At 33.3% G+C, this 16,230-nt stretch overlaps 2 protein-coding genes across 4 annotated transcripts in view; one reads left to right on the forward strand and one right to left on the reverse strand.

The window, feature by feature from the left end:
- Positions 1 to 7,863, reverse strand: part of LOC111413390 (uncharacterized) — a 40,410-nt gene extending 32,547 nt beyond the window's left edge. Inside the window, exons 1-3 of one of the 2 annotated variants that reach the window (XM_071194510.1) lie at positions 7,455 to 7,863; positions 7,011 to 7,180; positions 1,171 to 1,286 (exon numbers count right to left, since the gene is read on the reverse strand). In XM_071194510.1, the coding sequence (XP_071050611.1) occupies positions 1,171 to 1,286; positions 7,011 to 7,180; positions 7,455 to 7,757 (589 nt within the window). In that variant the 5' untranslated portion in view covers positions 7,758 to 7,863. The remainder of the gene's footprint in view (positions 1 to 1,170; positions 1,287 to 7,010; positions 7,181 to 7,454) is intronic. The other variant, XM_071194511.1, reaches the window with a different exon arrangement.
- LOC111415984 (protein phosphatase 1 regulatory subunit 14B) overlaps positions 1 to 16,230 on the forward strand; it is a 112,793-nt gene that overhangs the window by 5,117 nt on the left and 91,446 nt on the right. The gene's annotated exons all lie outside the window — the stretch shown is intronic.

Below are 16,230 nucleotides of genomic sequence, written 5' to 3' on the forward strand. Positions count from 1 at the left end.
TTTTTAAATCATATATCAACAGTTTTTGATATATTAAACAATTCTTGTAAATACATTCTTACCAAGCATACATATAAAATTCATTTCACGTGATTACATTAACATACGACCGCAAGAAAAACAGTTTTGTTGGGAAACACGACGATTTCACTTTCTGCACAATTATTATTTTGTTTTACTTTTGGCGACTCACCACAATAGATACGATTGTCTTGTTTGGAAACACGACCATTAGCCTTCGCAACATGTTCACACACATATACCGTCACATTGTTGTCGAATAAATAATCAAAGACCTGTGTGCTTGTTCAATTGTTTCTCTAAGAGCATGAATTATTTGGACATTGTTAGAATAGTATTTTAAATGTTCATTTTAAAATAATAATAACTTTTAATATAACCAGTATATCCGTAGGTGACTGTTTCTTTAATTAATGTTGACATTGGCATAAATTCTTACAATTTCAACACAATGCTGTTGTTTTGTAATTCATTTACATTTTAATTATATAAATGATAATCATAATGAGGGTTTTCTTCGCATATTAATGTATCTAAATCTTTTTTAATTATGATCAGCAGAATAAGAATTACATGATTTAAATTTAATTAAATTAACATTCTTTTTCTCAAGATATTCTAATTAGATGTTCATCTTCTTTGCTTCCGGATAGTTGTAAAAAAAGCAAAGGAAGAAAACGGTACAAAACGTTACGCTCGAAATCTATTATCTGACGTTGATCTGATAGATGTCCCCTTATCTAGATTTGTGTGAAACCAACAGACCATAACAAAGTTCTGGTCTAACGGTGGGTGTTTTTACGGAAACGTGTATGGAAATTTTCACAAATTTATTTTTAATTTAAAAAAAGGTAACAAAAATGACGTTGGATTCTGCCAAAAATACTATAACTTACTTCTAAGTACGACATAGATGTAAGTAGAGCGTAACAACCAAATATAAAAAACGTTTTAATAATTTCAAAACAAAAGGTTTTAGCAATTCAAAGCCTTGGACGGTGTAAATTAAACAATTTCAAAACAATCGTAAACCGAAAATAAATGTATTCATTAAGTCATTGTTATATAGCTTCAAAATGAGCTTTACGTTTTCTAAAGTGGTCAGTTTTCTACGACCTTACCAATATTACTACATGAAAAACAACTTACTTTCCGACTTTGCCTCGAGCACTTCTTTGTTTTTAACTGTTGTTGTAGTTGTAGGCGTTGTTGTATAAACGTCAGAAACAATTTGAACACTTCCTGGAGACGGCACTTCCGGTTTTCTGTAATGTAATACAGGTTAAAAATATAAGTCATATAGAAAGTTGGCATTATTCGAAAATAAATTGATTAAATACAAAATTTTAGTATGTAGAAACACAAATTAAAAATAACCTTATTAACCTCTTAAAGCATCAATTATAATGCGCTTGTTTTTAGATCAATTTTAATATTGTATATTTTCTTAACATACAAAGGAATTTATTTCTTTGCGAACCCTTTTGTTGTTTTTATCTTCTTTCTTGGATAGAGGAAACAAAGTCGATTTGGATTCTTTTTCTTTGCTGTTATTATTATTATTATTGCTGCTGGGTTGAGGGAGCGGCTCCTCTCGTTACTGCGACCTATAAGATCTATTGTAACTTTAACCCTCCAAAAGTTTAGGGCAAATCAAAATTGTGTGTCTTAAATTATGTTCAGCTGTTTCTGACTTGTCGTTGCAAAGTCGACAAGTTTAATCCTCAGCTTGTCCAATGTGGTTTCTTTGCTGTTGGTCGCACAAATGATGAAAAATGCCTTGCTGATAATCTCAATGGTGTTAGGCTATTTGCTGGATTTTTGAATGGAGAGTTACTTTCAGATGAAAATCAAGTGAATCTAGTTGAAAGCTAAATTTTTTATGAAAAACACAAAATCATTATCATTGCCAATATTTCGTTTCTTTATTAGAACTTCTTCAGGCCCTGAAGAAGTGTAAGTTCTTAGAAGTGGCGATACAAAACATCAAAAATTCAATTCAATGTTCCAAGCTGACGTTTATAAACGCAACTAAGGAGTTTAAAGCTGGCACAAACTCATCATTGGCATAACATAAATTCGAATCTAATTGTTTGTGCTCATAGGATTGATCAGCCACTGTCTTGTGTCAATCATGCTGAACAAATAGAGCAAGCTTTAATATCCTCAGAAAGCTGTATTGTCATTATAAACTTATCACATGTAAAAGAAGTGTCTATACGTGGCTTTTTGAACAAAAAATTCAACTTACGAAAGTTTTCGCAATAAATTTTTATGGAAGAAGGATTTTCGTTACTCACAGAGAACAATTTCTACATTTTTTGCATAGTTAAATAGAAGGTAAATACTTCTTCAAGGTAATTTTTCTTGTATAATAGCTTTCATAAGTTGAAATGACGTAAGGTGAGATCTAATTTTTTCGCATTTAAAGTTTGACACTTTATCCAATGGATGCTCTTTCCTTACTGTTTTTATAAAGTTTTAATTGTCATCCTAAATCTTAATGAAGCAGCCGAGGTGAAGAGGTTCACTATGAATAGCTACAACATATTTATAGGTTTTAATATGGAATTTCTGATTATCCGGATACGTATTCTTTGAGTAGCTTTATGTAGCTTTATATTAGCCTGTCTATCTTTCAATAACATACTTTACACTTTACCTTTCAATGTCTTACACGTTTGGGCTGGAGTAGATAAAAAATAGGAGAATATTCTCGAATTCCTCTTTTCAATACAAATACAGCTCGGCAAATTCAGTTTGACGGCTGTAACGTGGAATGGTTCATATTTATGGGATTAATTACTATGGAGGACTTATTTATGATGTTTAGAATCTATTTGGCGTAAAAAAATAATTTATTCTTTGAAACAAATAACAAAAAAAGCAACAAAAACGAGTATTATTATAAGAAAAATTAAACAATTAGTAGTTCGAATCTAATGAATTTCCAGACAGCTCTTGCAAAGTTTCCAAATCACTGCCTTCAATCACTTCAATATCAGAAAGGTCTTCATTGCCTTCATTAACCTCCACATTGGTGGCAGAATCTAATAATTTTAAATTATGAGCAATGAGTTATTTTACCAGCTCATAAGCCGATACTCGCAACCATACTTAGTATCTTGACCGCTACTTTACTTAATGTTTACCCAAAACAACCCACCATACAACGGGATGTAGTTTTTCAACGGATTTTAAAACATATGGTTTTCCTATGGCCAATTCTGCCATTACCTCTGCAGACTCATCTGGACTTGTTACAGAAATCATACTGTCTATAAACTCTGTTCCTTGCATTTGTTCTTTTCTATTAAGATGTATTCCATTAAAATTTGGATTTTATTTGCAGCAAGATGGATTGGATTTATTGCCATTTGCTTTTTCTTAACTAAAACTTTTTTACTTCCCTTTCTTCTTGGTTAAGCAAAGCGTTCCAACTCATAAAAGCATTCAGCTACTTCGCATAACCTTGGATTATCTCCTTCCAGTTGGGTTATGTATTTAACCCTTTGGATTAACCCAGTTATTTATCTAATAGGGTTTATTAGGTGATAAAAGTTTGAAACTTTTATCCAAAAAATATCCTCATCCAATCTTCAACTGTTTCACAAACTGCTAATGTTTTTAATGCATATTTTGTATCAAGAAGACTTTTTAAACGATCAATAATTGATCCCCATAGTGTTTTCACAAGTAATTTTAAAGAAATGGCTATTTTGATGTCATTTCTTTCAGTTTGCATTTTTTTGAGCCTTAACATGTTCCATAATAGTAGACATGGTTTTCATTTTTGAAATGTCTCCAATTAACAAATGTGTCCAACAAACAAAGAAATATGTTTGTACATTTCATGAAGTATATTTCATGGTTTAACCACTGCACTGGCATTGTATTCTCTCAAAATTTCATCGATTTTTTCAGCAATATATTCTGCGGTATGGTTTTTAATTGCCTTTGGTTGCTCCAACCATCACACTGTAAGCTAAGAGCATTCGCTTCTCCAATTTTCATTTTAATGTCGGCATGAACTTTTTCATACTCGGAGTCCAGTAATTTATTTGATAATAAATAACGTGTAGGCATTTTGAAAGATGGTGTCAAATGTTTGCCAGTGATTATTTTCAACAATGGCAAATGGAGTACCTATAGCATAAACACCCCTAGCTAATAGTTGATCTAGCTTTTCTTGTTCAACTTTATTCTTACAAGAATTTTCGTCTCTAGGCTGGATTTCGCTTTGTTCTCTTATCTTCTTTCATTTCAAACTACGTAGAATGCTTTGTTGCAGAATATTGCTAACTATCGGAATTGCCACGGAAGTTTTGTCATTTTCTGAACTAGATGAGGAACGTTCTCCATCGCCTAAAAACTGCTCCGGGTGCGATGTGTATTCCTTTCTAGCTTTTTAACAAATTGGAACTACGAATGGTCATATAAGAACGCTATAAATCATATGTCTGTACTAAATTTAACAGTTTTTATGTTGACTGGGTTTTAGTGATGAGCAATCCATATTGTTTTGAAGAACGCCCACCAAATTTAATACTTGAATCTTTAGCTAATTGTGAAGCAGCAGAACCCAATCTACTTAACAAACAGAAGTGTACTTTCTAGTAATACATGGGTTTACTTTTTGTGAAATTATGCAGTGAGGGTTATTAACAAATTCGTTATGTAGTTGAATCAAACATTAACGGCTCGATGAGTAGAGTTAGGGACATGGAAACTTTTTAGCCGCGGAATCGGTAAATGACGAGTTGAATTCATATGTACTTAACTTAATCTGAAAATGTTATAAGTAATTCCAATACCGAGGGCTATTCAAACCTTGAATAAATCTCAATTATCATTAAAATAGAATGTATATATATCTATATATATGTTAGAAGAGCTGAAAGCAATATCCAATCTGACCCAAAGGTGTTTTGGGCTTTTACTAAGTCTGAGAAGTTTTTGTCGATCCTGCTCCAATCCAGCAGAATCTAGATTGTGTAGAAATGGATGCCCTTCCTTTGAGTCAGATGCAGTTTGACAGAATTGAGGTTGAGGAAGACCTGAAGGGCGTCAGGATTACGGACAATATTAGTACTGATGGTATTCCATCAATTTTAATCAAGAAATGTTCACACTCTCTGTCCCTTCCTTTAACTATTTTATTTAATGCTTCATTAATAATGGATGTTTTTCCTTCATTATGGAAGCGGACTTTTGTTCTTCCAATTTTTAAATCTTGGAACCGTGGTGATATATCTGATTATAGTCCCATATCTATTTTGCCAGCATTTGGGAAAGTATTTCATGCACGTCTATTCTTTGCCCTTAAGTCTAAAATCAATTGTAACAACATGTTTTTTTTTGCTGGTCGCTCGGTTGAGAGTAACTTGCTTGAATATACATAGTATATCTTAACTTCTCTGGATGATTCTTGTCAAGTTGATTTAGTTTATACGGATTTTAGTACAGCTTTCGACCGGGTGGATCACAACTTACTTCTGTTTGAACTAATGAACTTTGGTGTTCAGGGGAAGCTTTTGCAATGGCTTGCTTTATATCTGAAGGAGAGATGCCAGATTGTTTCGGTTAATGGTTTTTTTCTAATCCTATCGGTTCCTTCTGGTGTTCAACAGGGTAGCCATCTGGGTCCTTTACTGTTTAATATTTATATTAACGACATATTTGATGTCTTTAATTATACCCAATGTTTAATGTATGCTGACGATTGATTGTTCTAGACTGCAATCTGACTTAAACAATCTACATGCTTTTTGCTTAAATAATGGCCTTTCATTAAACTTATCAAAGTGTAGTATTAACATCATTTATTAGAGATTTGGGTGTTACATTTGATTATAAATTATTAATTGATAAACATATTGATACTGTTGTCTCCAAAGCCTAGCGTATGTTAGGATTTATTATGAGATCCACGGTAGCTTTTTCTAACATTGATGCAATTAGAAATCTCTATTTTGCCTATGTCTACAGTACACTTAACTTTTGCAGCGTCGTTTGGAATCCTCAGTATCTCTCGTATAAATCTAGAATTGAGCGTATTCAATCTAAATTCCTCAAATATCTTTGTTTTACATTTTCCGTTCAATACATTGATTACGAACCAACTTGCACTTCTTTTCGTATGTTAATAATCAACCAGCGTCGCTTTTGTGGGGATATCTTATATTTTTACAATCTTTTGAACAACAAGTGTGATTCTCCAATACTTGTTGGTTCTATATATGTTCATGTTCCTCCGAGATTACTTTGCTTTGACTTTCTATTTATGACACCTACTCCTAGAACCAATGCCTGCCAAAACACTCCTTTATTGTGAATGGCAAGATCAGCAAATCGTGTTAACATAGATCTGTTTCAGCATTCTTTCTATGCATTTAAAAAACTGCTCTTTGCTGCAGTTGGTGTGTTGCCTCGAGCGTTTTACTTTTCTTCTTTTGATTCACTTTTGTACCATTAATATTAATTCATTATTATTATTGTGAACTGTAATTTTATTTGTATACAATTGGTTGTTTGTGGTACAGTGTTATTGGGTTCGACCTGTTTCTGTACCCACATGAGATAAATAAATAAATAAAATAAATAAATAATGTTATGCATTGATTACTTATTTGTACTTTTCAAAAACTCACGTTGAAATTTATGTTCAGAAGTATCATGATAGATACCTTAATCAAGAATCCATAAACGTTAACAAATAAACAATAAAGTTGTTTATCCGTTTTTAGAATTACTTAATAATTCTTGGTAAGTGAAACTCGTTTATAATATGAGTTTATATAATAGTATTATCTTACTATTATATTTATAGTATGAAATATTACAGTTAAAACAGTTAAATAATAAACATTAAATATGTTTTAATAAATATGTCAGCACATAGGCAGATGCCGACATTTTAAACGTTCCTGCTGCTTATACAAGATTATTAAGTACTATATATACAAATAAATTTCTAAGTAAAATTTTACCTAAGCTTAGTTAAATCCTCTTCATGCTTAGTGAGTTTGATTTGGCTCTCCAGGTCGGGCAGGTGTCTGTTAACTGTTAAGACTCCGCTCGAGTAGTTTGCGTGATGAGTAAATTTACATTTAAAATCTTCCGGTGGACCACATTCAAATAAATAACAACTTCCCACACTCTACACAAAAAAAAATTATTCAAAGACGATTTTAAAATGTATTTTAAACTTTGAATACTTAAACTGTTTTTAATAGTATTTAACTTATGCTTTAGTGAACTTGACAATTCATAACAAAGCTATTAAGCTACTTAAGATCTTTAAGATTAAGACAAAAACACATTTTTGCAACACTTTATCAAATTTTTAATCAGTTATGTGTATTCATAATGCGCTGAATGCAAGTTATTCTAGAATTTTCATTTAAAAATGTATTATTATTTTCAAAAATTACCTTCTCTTCATAAATAAACACATCGCAGTTTTCTGTTTCACAACACAACCTGAGACACTCTTCCCTTGTGTCTAAATCAATTTCGTGTAAATATTTAGCGCCCATAGCTCTCGAATCTTGCGTTCTGATAATTTTATCCTTGTGGACGGCAAAGTTATCGATACAAGTCTTCAGGTCGACGTCGCCACCCTTTTTTACGTTGGAAACATTTTCGCCACCATCGCCGCCGTTCACTGTGTTATGCGCCACCAAAAGTTCAAATAATAACAAAATCAAAACCGAATATGGTGAGGAACGGAACATTTTTGTGGTATACTAGGGCGTTTCTGGTGCCGGCCGGATATTTACCCACAAACTCGTGCCAAAAATGGCGAAATAGGCTACCGGAAATCAGCTGACGAAGACAATCGATAACTTTGCGTCGACGCTTTATCAGCGTTGCTTTTACTAGACATAACGACGCCAACCATATAATTTCAAGTTTTCAAATTGAATTTGAAACGTTCGAGGTGAATGTGAAGATAATTTATACACTTTCTTTTTAAACACTAATAATAAATCGTTTCGTTTCAACTACTGCTATCTGTAACTATACACAGGTGTTGGTAGAATTGAATCGCCATATGCCGAAATACCATATGTCAAAAAAAGGGAAATGGGAAAACTGAAAATAATTTTATTGTTATTAAAATATAATTTATCTTTGCTTTCAAAGTAATCGATTCTAATGACTTTCTTGTCACTTAAGATCTGCTATCACCATCACTGCAGTAAGAGTAAACGATCTCGATTTTTCTCATAATAGACAGAAGATGTCTTGGAGAGATTTAAACAGCTTCTCAAAAAATTGCCTGAACACAACAAAAACTTTTTTACCTTTGCTTATCTGTGAATTAATTTCCTATTTAAAACTTACATAATTAACAATATACCATCACTAAATTTACATTACTCGCTGTATACTGACCATGAAAGTTATGATTCTGTCATGAATTGTGGAAAATTGAAAGCTTTGTGTAAGTTTATGGAAATTACTTTGCAAAACTCCACTGCATTTTTTAGACGTTACAGAACTTCAATAGGAAGGCATAATGAAAAAAACACCACTACCTGTTTTCCAAAAATTGATCAATTTTCAATCATCTAGAGACAGGTACATTTAGGACAACCCCATTGAATTTGCAATGGAGACGCATGCAAATGTTAGCAGAAGATAACAAAATTAACCACAGTTGAGACCTGAAAATAAAGATAACTTTAAGATTTTTTTGCAATGAGTGGTTTTTCTACTTTCTTTCGAAACCTTTCTTTAGCGATTCCTTCTTTCTGAAAGTTAATTTTTTATTTTGCGGGCTTCTTTAGCCTTATCCTTCATGGAACGCTTAGCATGGGCAATGCGAAATGAGTCGGCTTCGTGACAAAACTTAAAGTACGATCTTCCAATTCTTAATTTTAGTACATACTTGCATTATTTCCATAGTGCTTGTAAGACTGTCATTGCAAAATTACAAACAGCTATATCGAACACAGTGCCAACCACTTTTTTGCCACTATGAACCAGTTTAATAGACTATAACACAGCGTTACAAAAATAAAGTTTTCACACAGAAAAAAGTTCCGCAAGTTTCCTCATTCAGTGGATTCTAAACAAAAAAACTTTTTTTTTAATTTCAGTCTTCCCCCTTACACGACATTACGGCAATACAGGTGGCAAGGTGCAAGAAGACCTAACAAATATCCATTATGTAGAAAACAACAACTAGATATAATTAATGAACAGTGATTTGAAGTCGACGAAAAGGCTGCCAAAAATAAGCAAGAGAACGTTGGACTTATAGGACATCTTAAATCTATAAATGCATAGATTGTACTAATAGGGGTTGAAATACTATGAGCTATCAGAAAAGGATTAATTGTAGCAGACTGCAAGTTCAGATATTCAAACGGGCGGATTACTCTCAAACTATAATGCAGACTATAAATACATGGTGGCACTCTTCATTAACAGATCAGGTATTTTTAACAACCTGTTGTAACAATCTGTTCATTTAAAATATACTGGAAAAGATTAATGCCAGTAATTAAACTGATGAAATTAGGAAGCACTTAATTGTGGACAGTTCCTTTTTGACTGATTCTTAAAAAACTTTAAGCGTATATGAATAATTTGATCTTGGGTATACAGACTGACGGTTGCAAAAGCCTGAAATAAGAAAAAAATATGGCAATACTCGTGAAAAAATACTTCGTGGACAATAAATTGGAAATGTCTAGACCAACGAAAATGACAGGCTTAAAAATACCTAAGTATTTCATAGAAGAGAGGATGAACTTTATTGAACTGGTACTATAACTTTTATTTGCCATGCATACAAAGAAATAAGACAAACATTTAACTGTACATATAAACCGTGATTGCCGGTGTAATAACATAAGAGGCTAACGTATGTAAAGAAAAGGTGTTGCAGGGAAAGTCAGGATAAAATTGAATGGTAAACAACACAGTACTTTCGGATCTTCATCGATGGAAGTATTGGCAATAATATTTGGGATACTGCCGATTGATTTAAAAATTCTCATGAAAGCATCATACTGGTTCAAAGAGCAGTAACTTGTAGTTAATTTGTTAGACAAACGATAACTATTACAAGGAGTCTTTCTATACATTATATTTTTATCCATCCTGAATAAAGTTGCGGGTGTTAGAGAACACTCTTTCTTTCACAGTCCAATCCATTATCCAGTTTATCAATGCTATCATCGAAACTAGTAGTTGCCGGTTCAGTATGTTTGCCTCGATGTAGGTGGTGAAGGCCTATTCTTGGTGAAGACAAGATCATCAAGTGTTTGTGAGTTTCCCACCATTTCTCTTGGATGGGGCCACCAGAAGAGAAAAGTCTATTAACATATTTTTTTATGACAACTTCCAGTTTACTTTATCAGTTTGTATCAATTACAATGCAGGTTCAGCCACTTACTCTCCCTAGATGCCTGCCCATATCTCAATTTCTTCAAGATACTGGGTGTGTACTTCTACAATCCGATGAACGTTTTTGATCTTGCAATATCTATAGTTATGACTACTTACAAATCCATGTAAATAAAAGATACAATCATCACTAAAATAGATCCTGTGATACATTCATCACTAAAGCAAATCTTTTTACAAATATAATAATAATAATAATAATTTATTGAGCCAAATTAGAAAAAACAAAATACAATAATAAGGAAAAGTACAATAATATTAAACTTAAATTATAGCTCAAAGGGTGCAAGGGCAGAAAAGGCAAAACAATGCCACTGATTTTACTTGCACCTAATGAGAACAGCAGCAGAAAATAAAATAAAAGTTAAATCAAATCAAAACTGAGCAGTATCAATGAAAATGAGATAATAAAAATAAAAACAAAAATAAAAACAAATAGTTAGGATTATTAAATTACCAAAAGAATCAAAAGCAACACTATATCAATTATCACAAAAACCGATCAAACACCCTCTCGCGCAAAACAATAGATCTAAACAACTGAACCGAGCGGGCACACCTCGCAGAACCGGGAATCGCGTTCCTAAAACGAGCTACTTGATAGGAAAACGAGCACTGAAATTTTGACGATCTATGCAGCGGAACTGTAATAGAAAATCCATGCCTAAGATTCAAATTGTGTACATCAGTTCTGAAGGTAATCTTGCGAGAAAGATAAGGAGGTTTACCAGAAATAATAATCCCATGAATAAAAGACAAGTAATGAAAAACAAATCTCTGTCGCATATTCAGCCAACCACAATTCTGAAGAGCTTGTGAGACGTGATCACCTCTCCTCAATTTATAAATAAAGCGAAGACACGAATTCTGCACGACCTGAATTCTTCTCAAACTCTCAAAAGATAGACATGGACCAAATACAACGTTACAATAATTAAAGTGAGACAAAACTAGAGCATCACAGAGAAGGCGTTTGAGCTTTATCGACAAAAACATTTTACTAAAATAGAGGCTTCTAAGGGACCCATACGCGCGCCCACATATCAACCTAATGTGATCACCAAAAGTAAGCCTATCATCAATGACAACACCCAAATTCTTGACCGAGTCCACCACTCTTAATTGCTCCCCTAGCATACTAATGTTAATGTCATTTTTATTAACAGATAAGTTACCCTTTTTAGTAAATAAGATGCATTGGGTCTTGTCAGGATTGATCACAAGAGCATGCCTTTGTATCTCCACACATAAGTGACCCAATTCCTCAGTAATTCTGTCACATGCATGAGGCAACTCATCAGGTATGAGGTCGAAATACAGCTGTGTATCATCCGCATATAAGTGATAGGAACATAAGGTTAATTTTGAAAATAAATTGCTGGTGAATATACTAAATAAAAGTGGACTCAAAATAGAACCTTGCGGTACACCTGCTACAATTGTAGAAGGATCAGAACAAACGGATTTAACCTTAACCGATTGCATCCTGTTAGAAAGATAGCTCCGAAACAAGGAAACAGCACAATCAGAAACACCAATAAACCTCAGAATAGCCAACAAAAGGTTATGATTCAAAATATCAAATGCCTTGCTGAAATCAAGAAGCACAAGTACAGTAGATCTTCCCCCATCCAGAGCTCTAAAAACGTCATCTGTCAGATCAAGAAGTGCCGTGGCACAGTTATACTGTCGCCTAAAGCCAGATTGTTTCTGAGGTAAAATATGATTAGAATTTAAAAAGGATTGTAGTTGTACCGCCATAATCCTCTCCAACACTTTGGAAAGAACCGGGAGGATGGTAATGGGCCTCAGATCTTTAAACTCCTTAACTGGATTGGCTTTAGGAACAGGAGTCACCAAACCAAACTTCCACGCACTCGGGTAAACTGACTCTTTCAAGCAGAAATTAATTATATGGCAAAGAACATTCAAAATACGAGGACAGCACAACATAACCATATCCAGGGAAATTCCATCAGAACCAACACTAGTGGACTTAAATGAAAGTAACATTCGCTCAACAAATTCCACAGAGACGTCACTGAAAGTAAAGGTAGTACCTTCAGGATTTAATCTATATCTATCATAAAAATGTAATAAATCAGCGTCAGGTTCAACAACAACATCACCAATAGCTTCAGAAAAAAACAAATTAATATTGTCCGGATCGGCCAGATGAGGAGGTAAATCTGTAATATTAGACTTAACAACATTATACTTTCTCAATGTCCTCCACATAGAACGAGGTCCCCCAACCACACAGTTCTGTTCAAGAAAAGCCTTTTTTTCACGACGAATAGCACCGGTGACAAAGTTACGCAGCTGTTTGTAGTATTGAAAATGTACATGATTTCCTGTTCTCTTGTAACGCCTCAAGGCAGCCTCTCTAAGTCCTATCATCTCCCTGATGTTGCTAGTAAACCACGGCAAAGAGTCCTTCTTAACAGTTCCAGTAATGAGTGGTGCATGAACATCAAATAAAGAGATTAAAACCTCATTAAAATAGTCGACCTTTTCATCAATAGAGGGGAGAACATATAAAGCCTCCCAATTCATAATATCTAAGTCTCTATTAAAATTGTCCATGATAATATTACGCAAATTGCGAAAAGTAACAAACCTGGATCTAGCCCTAATTCTTTGAATTGTCAGTTCACAAAAAATCAACAGATGGTCAGAGAAACCAAGATCAAGCGTATTACAATCAGAAACCATCAGGGCACCAGATACAAAGATCAGGTCAATAAGAGAGACGGAGGAGCTAGATATCCTAGAAGGCACGTCAACAACCTCACGCAAGGCAAACACCTCAAGGGTACTCTTAAGAGATATAGTGGATGGACTCTCAACCAAAAAGTTAACATTAAAATCTCCATCAACAACTATCTCATCAACTGAGGGATATACAACAGAAAGTGACCTTTCAAGTCCTTCAAGAAATAGCTTCAGATCACAATTTGGAGGTCTATAACAAACACCAAAAGCTATATGCATCCCTCCCAAGACCAACTCAACCCAAAGCTGCTCAGCTCCCTGTATCGGCTGAACGTGAATTATTTTACAGGAATAACAATCTCTTATAAAAAAACCAACTCCACCACCTCTAGATTGTCTATCAACTCTATAGAAGTTATAGCCGTCCACATGTAGTAGTCGATCATCAATCCTTCCATTCAACCAAGTCTCTGAGATACCAAGCACATCACATCTAGAAAGCAACAAATAATCCCTAAGTTCATCAAAGTGTGCCAGCACCGATCTCACATTCAAATGTTCTACGCGAAAGGAGTTCGACATTATAATACGGAACCAATTCAAATAATAACCACAAAATAACAAACAATAATAGCTTGTGACAATATACAAAATGACAACTATCCACAAAAGAAATAAAAAGAATTTTTTTTTTTTTTCTTTTCTTCCTTCCTCCTCTTTTCTTTTTTCTTTCTTTTTCTCCTTTTTTTTTTTTTAAATACCAACAAAAATAAACAAATTTGATTTGATTTTGATAAGCAAAAACAATAATAAAATTAATAAAAGAAAACAAGAAAAAATATTATGACAATAAAAGTAAAAGCAAAAATTAAACTAAAATTAATTAATAAAAACAATTAATTAAATAAATTGATTAAGTTACTCAATAACGTTTCCTACAATCATAAAAAACGTGCAAACGTGCGAGATAGAAAAAAAAAAACAATAAAACAACTCTATTCTATAAGATATAATTAACCTGTTATATCCCCACCGACCAACGACAATCGACTTTTGGACGAGATATTAAGATCCGAAAACTGTTTAATGGGGTCATACACGATTTTTTTTTTATTATATTTTCTGAAAGTTTATATAAAAATATAGTTACCGTTATTTTTTTTTTTATAATTTTCGAACAAAGTCATTGTTAAAAAAATTATTGAAAATTTATATACCCATTTGCGCTTTTAAATGTCCCGCGTTGATGACGTACGATTCTCACTTTTGCGTCCCCTGCTCCCCGCTCAAATGCGAGAAAGAGATGAACGTCATTTAGGTTGTATTGAAAAGAGATAGAGTGTTTGTAGGTTATGTTTATTATGTTTTGTTCATGGATGTAATAGAGACACTCTATTACATCCATGGTTTTATTTTGACACTGTCACACCGCAAGCGCTATCTAACGGACAATTTAACTTGTTTTAGGCAGTGCGGTTCCTACGTCACAGAAAAGCCGCGAAATTATTTCGTTTGAATATTTGCTATTTTTCACTTCAAATTACGCAAAATATAAAATTGATCAAAATATTTCTTTTACTTTGTGTTCATGCATATACTTGCATATATTGTTTGACATAAAAATTTTCTCTAAATTTAATAAGTGTGTATGACCCCATTAGTATAGTAGAGCCATCACTCTTAGCAAATATTCGACCATCAGAAGACCAACAGTTTCTCTTCCCGAACTTCGCCCATGCTTGCTTCAGGAGATTATGATTACGTGATGTAAGATCTTCCTGAATGCCGATTTTAGTTCCTTTTAATTTACCCCTGGATTTACAAACTGCCGCTCGAGATCTATAGCTAACAAATTTAACCAGAATAGGACGAGGATTTCCGTTCTTGCCCGAGAAACGTCCAACACGAAAACAAATACAATTTTTAACAAATACATTTTTGTTAAAAATTATAGTGATAATTTTTTCGCAAAACTGTACTCTTCTGTCTAGATCGTTTTCAGTTAGTTTTGGATGTATTCTCAATTTGTAAACATGGAATTTTTAAAGTTTTATAATTTTATGAACAGAACTCAAGGAAATTCCAGTTAGATTTCTAACATATCTAACGTAATGAAGTATTAATAGTGACGTAATGAAGCAATGCAGAAATTTGGCTCATTTCCTTCACTTCCATCATTGTGTTTTACATTTGCAACAGGGATGCATGACATTGATTTTCGACTTCTTAAACAATTTGAACCCTTTTTTGCGAACTGCAAACCATAATTGTTATTTTATTTAAATACCGAGAGATCAAAAAAGCCGGTCCGCTAAAAACTACTTTCCCAAGCGCTTGATACCAATACTTACTGCCCTCGTCACAGCCTCCTCCCATCTCTACTTGTTTTTAATTTTCAACGTTCTTATTGGTCGACGAGGTGATATCGATTTTTAGTTTCAATGGTTTCGATCAGCTGAGCTCAGAGGGCTCAGAGTCGTGTTCTTGGTTTTGGCGTTTGGTGTTTTCAATATTTCATTTTGAATTTATTGCGGTTTTATTTAATTTTATCTGTCTTTATTAAGACAAAAATTCGATTGTGATTTTTCTCTAAGGTAAATAATTATTTTATTTTAAATCGGTTTGGTATAAATTTCGTTGATTTATTTTTAGGTTAAATCATGCCGTTCACCTTAGAAGAAGACAAGTTTCAAAGTTTCTTCTCCAACCTTATCTTCGAAATGGAGTAAAAGATCAAAATGGAGTATGGAAATATTCAACAAGTCTTTGTGTAGAGGAATTTAGGGAGACATGCCTAGAAAATGTAGTGAATTACCTAATGTCATGACATTAGGAAAGTTGTCAAAGTGGTTTGTTACAAGAATTCATTGAATAATTACATAATGATGAATTGGAAGAAGGATTTTTTCAACATGACAATGCAACTGCACGAACAAACAAAAGATTCTTTCATGAATTTTATGATGATTGAGTAATCGGTAGAGGATGTTGGCCACCTCGCTCACCCGATCTAACCCCACTAGATTTCTTTTTATTCGGTCATTTCAAAAATTCTGTCTACAAAAACCGTTT

The sequence above is a fragment of the Onthophagus taurus genome, chromosome 2, assembly GCF_036711975.1.
Source record: "Onthophagus taurus isolate NC chromosome 2, IU_Otau_3.0, whole genome shotgun sequence".
Classification (NCBI taxonomy): domain Eukaryota; kingdom Metazoa; phylum Arthropoda; class Insecta; order Coleoptera; family Scarabaeidae; genus Onthophagus; species Onthophagus taurus.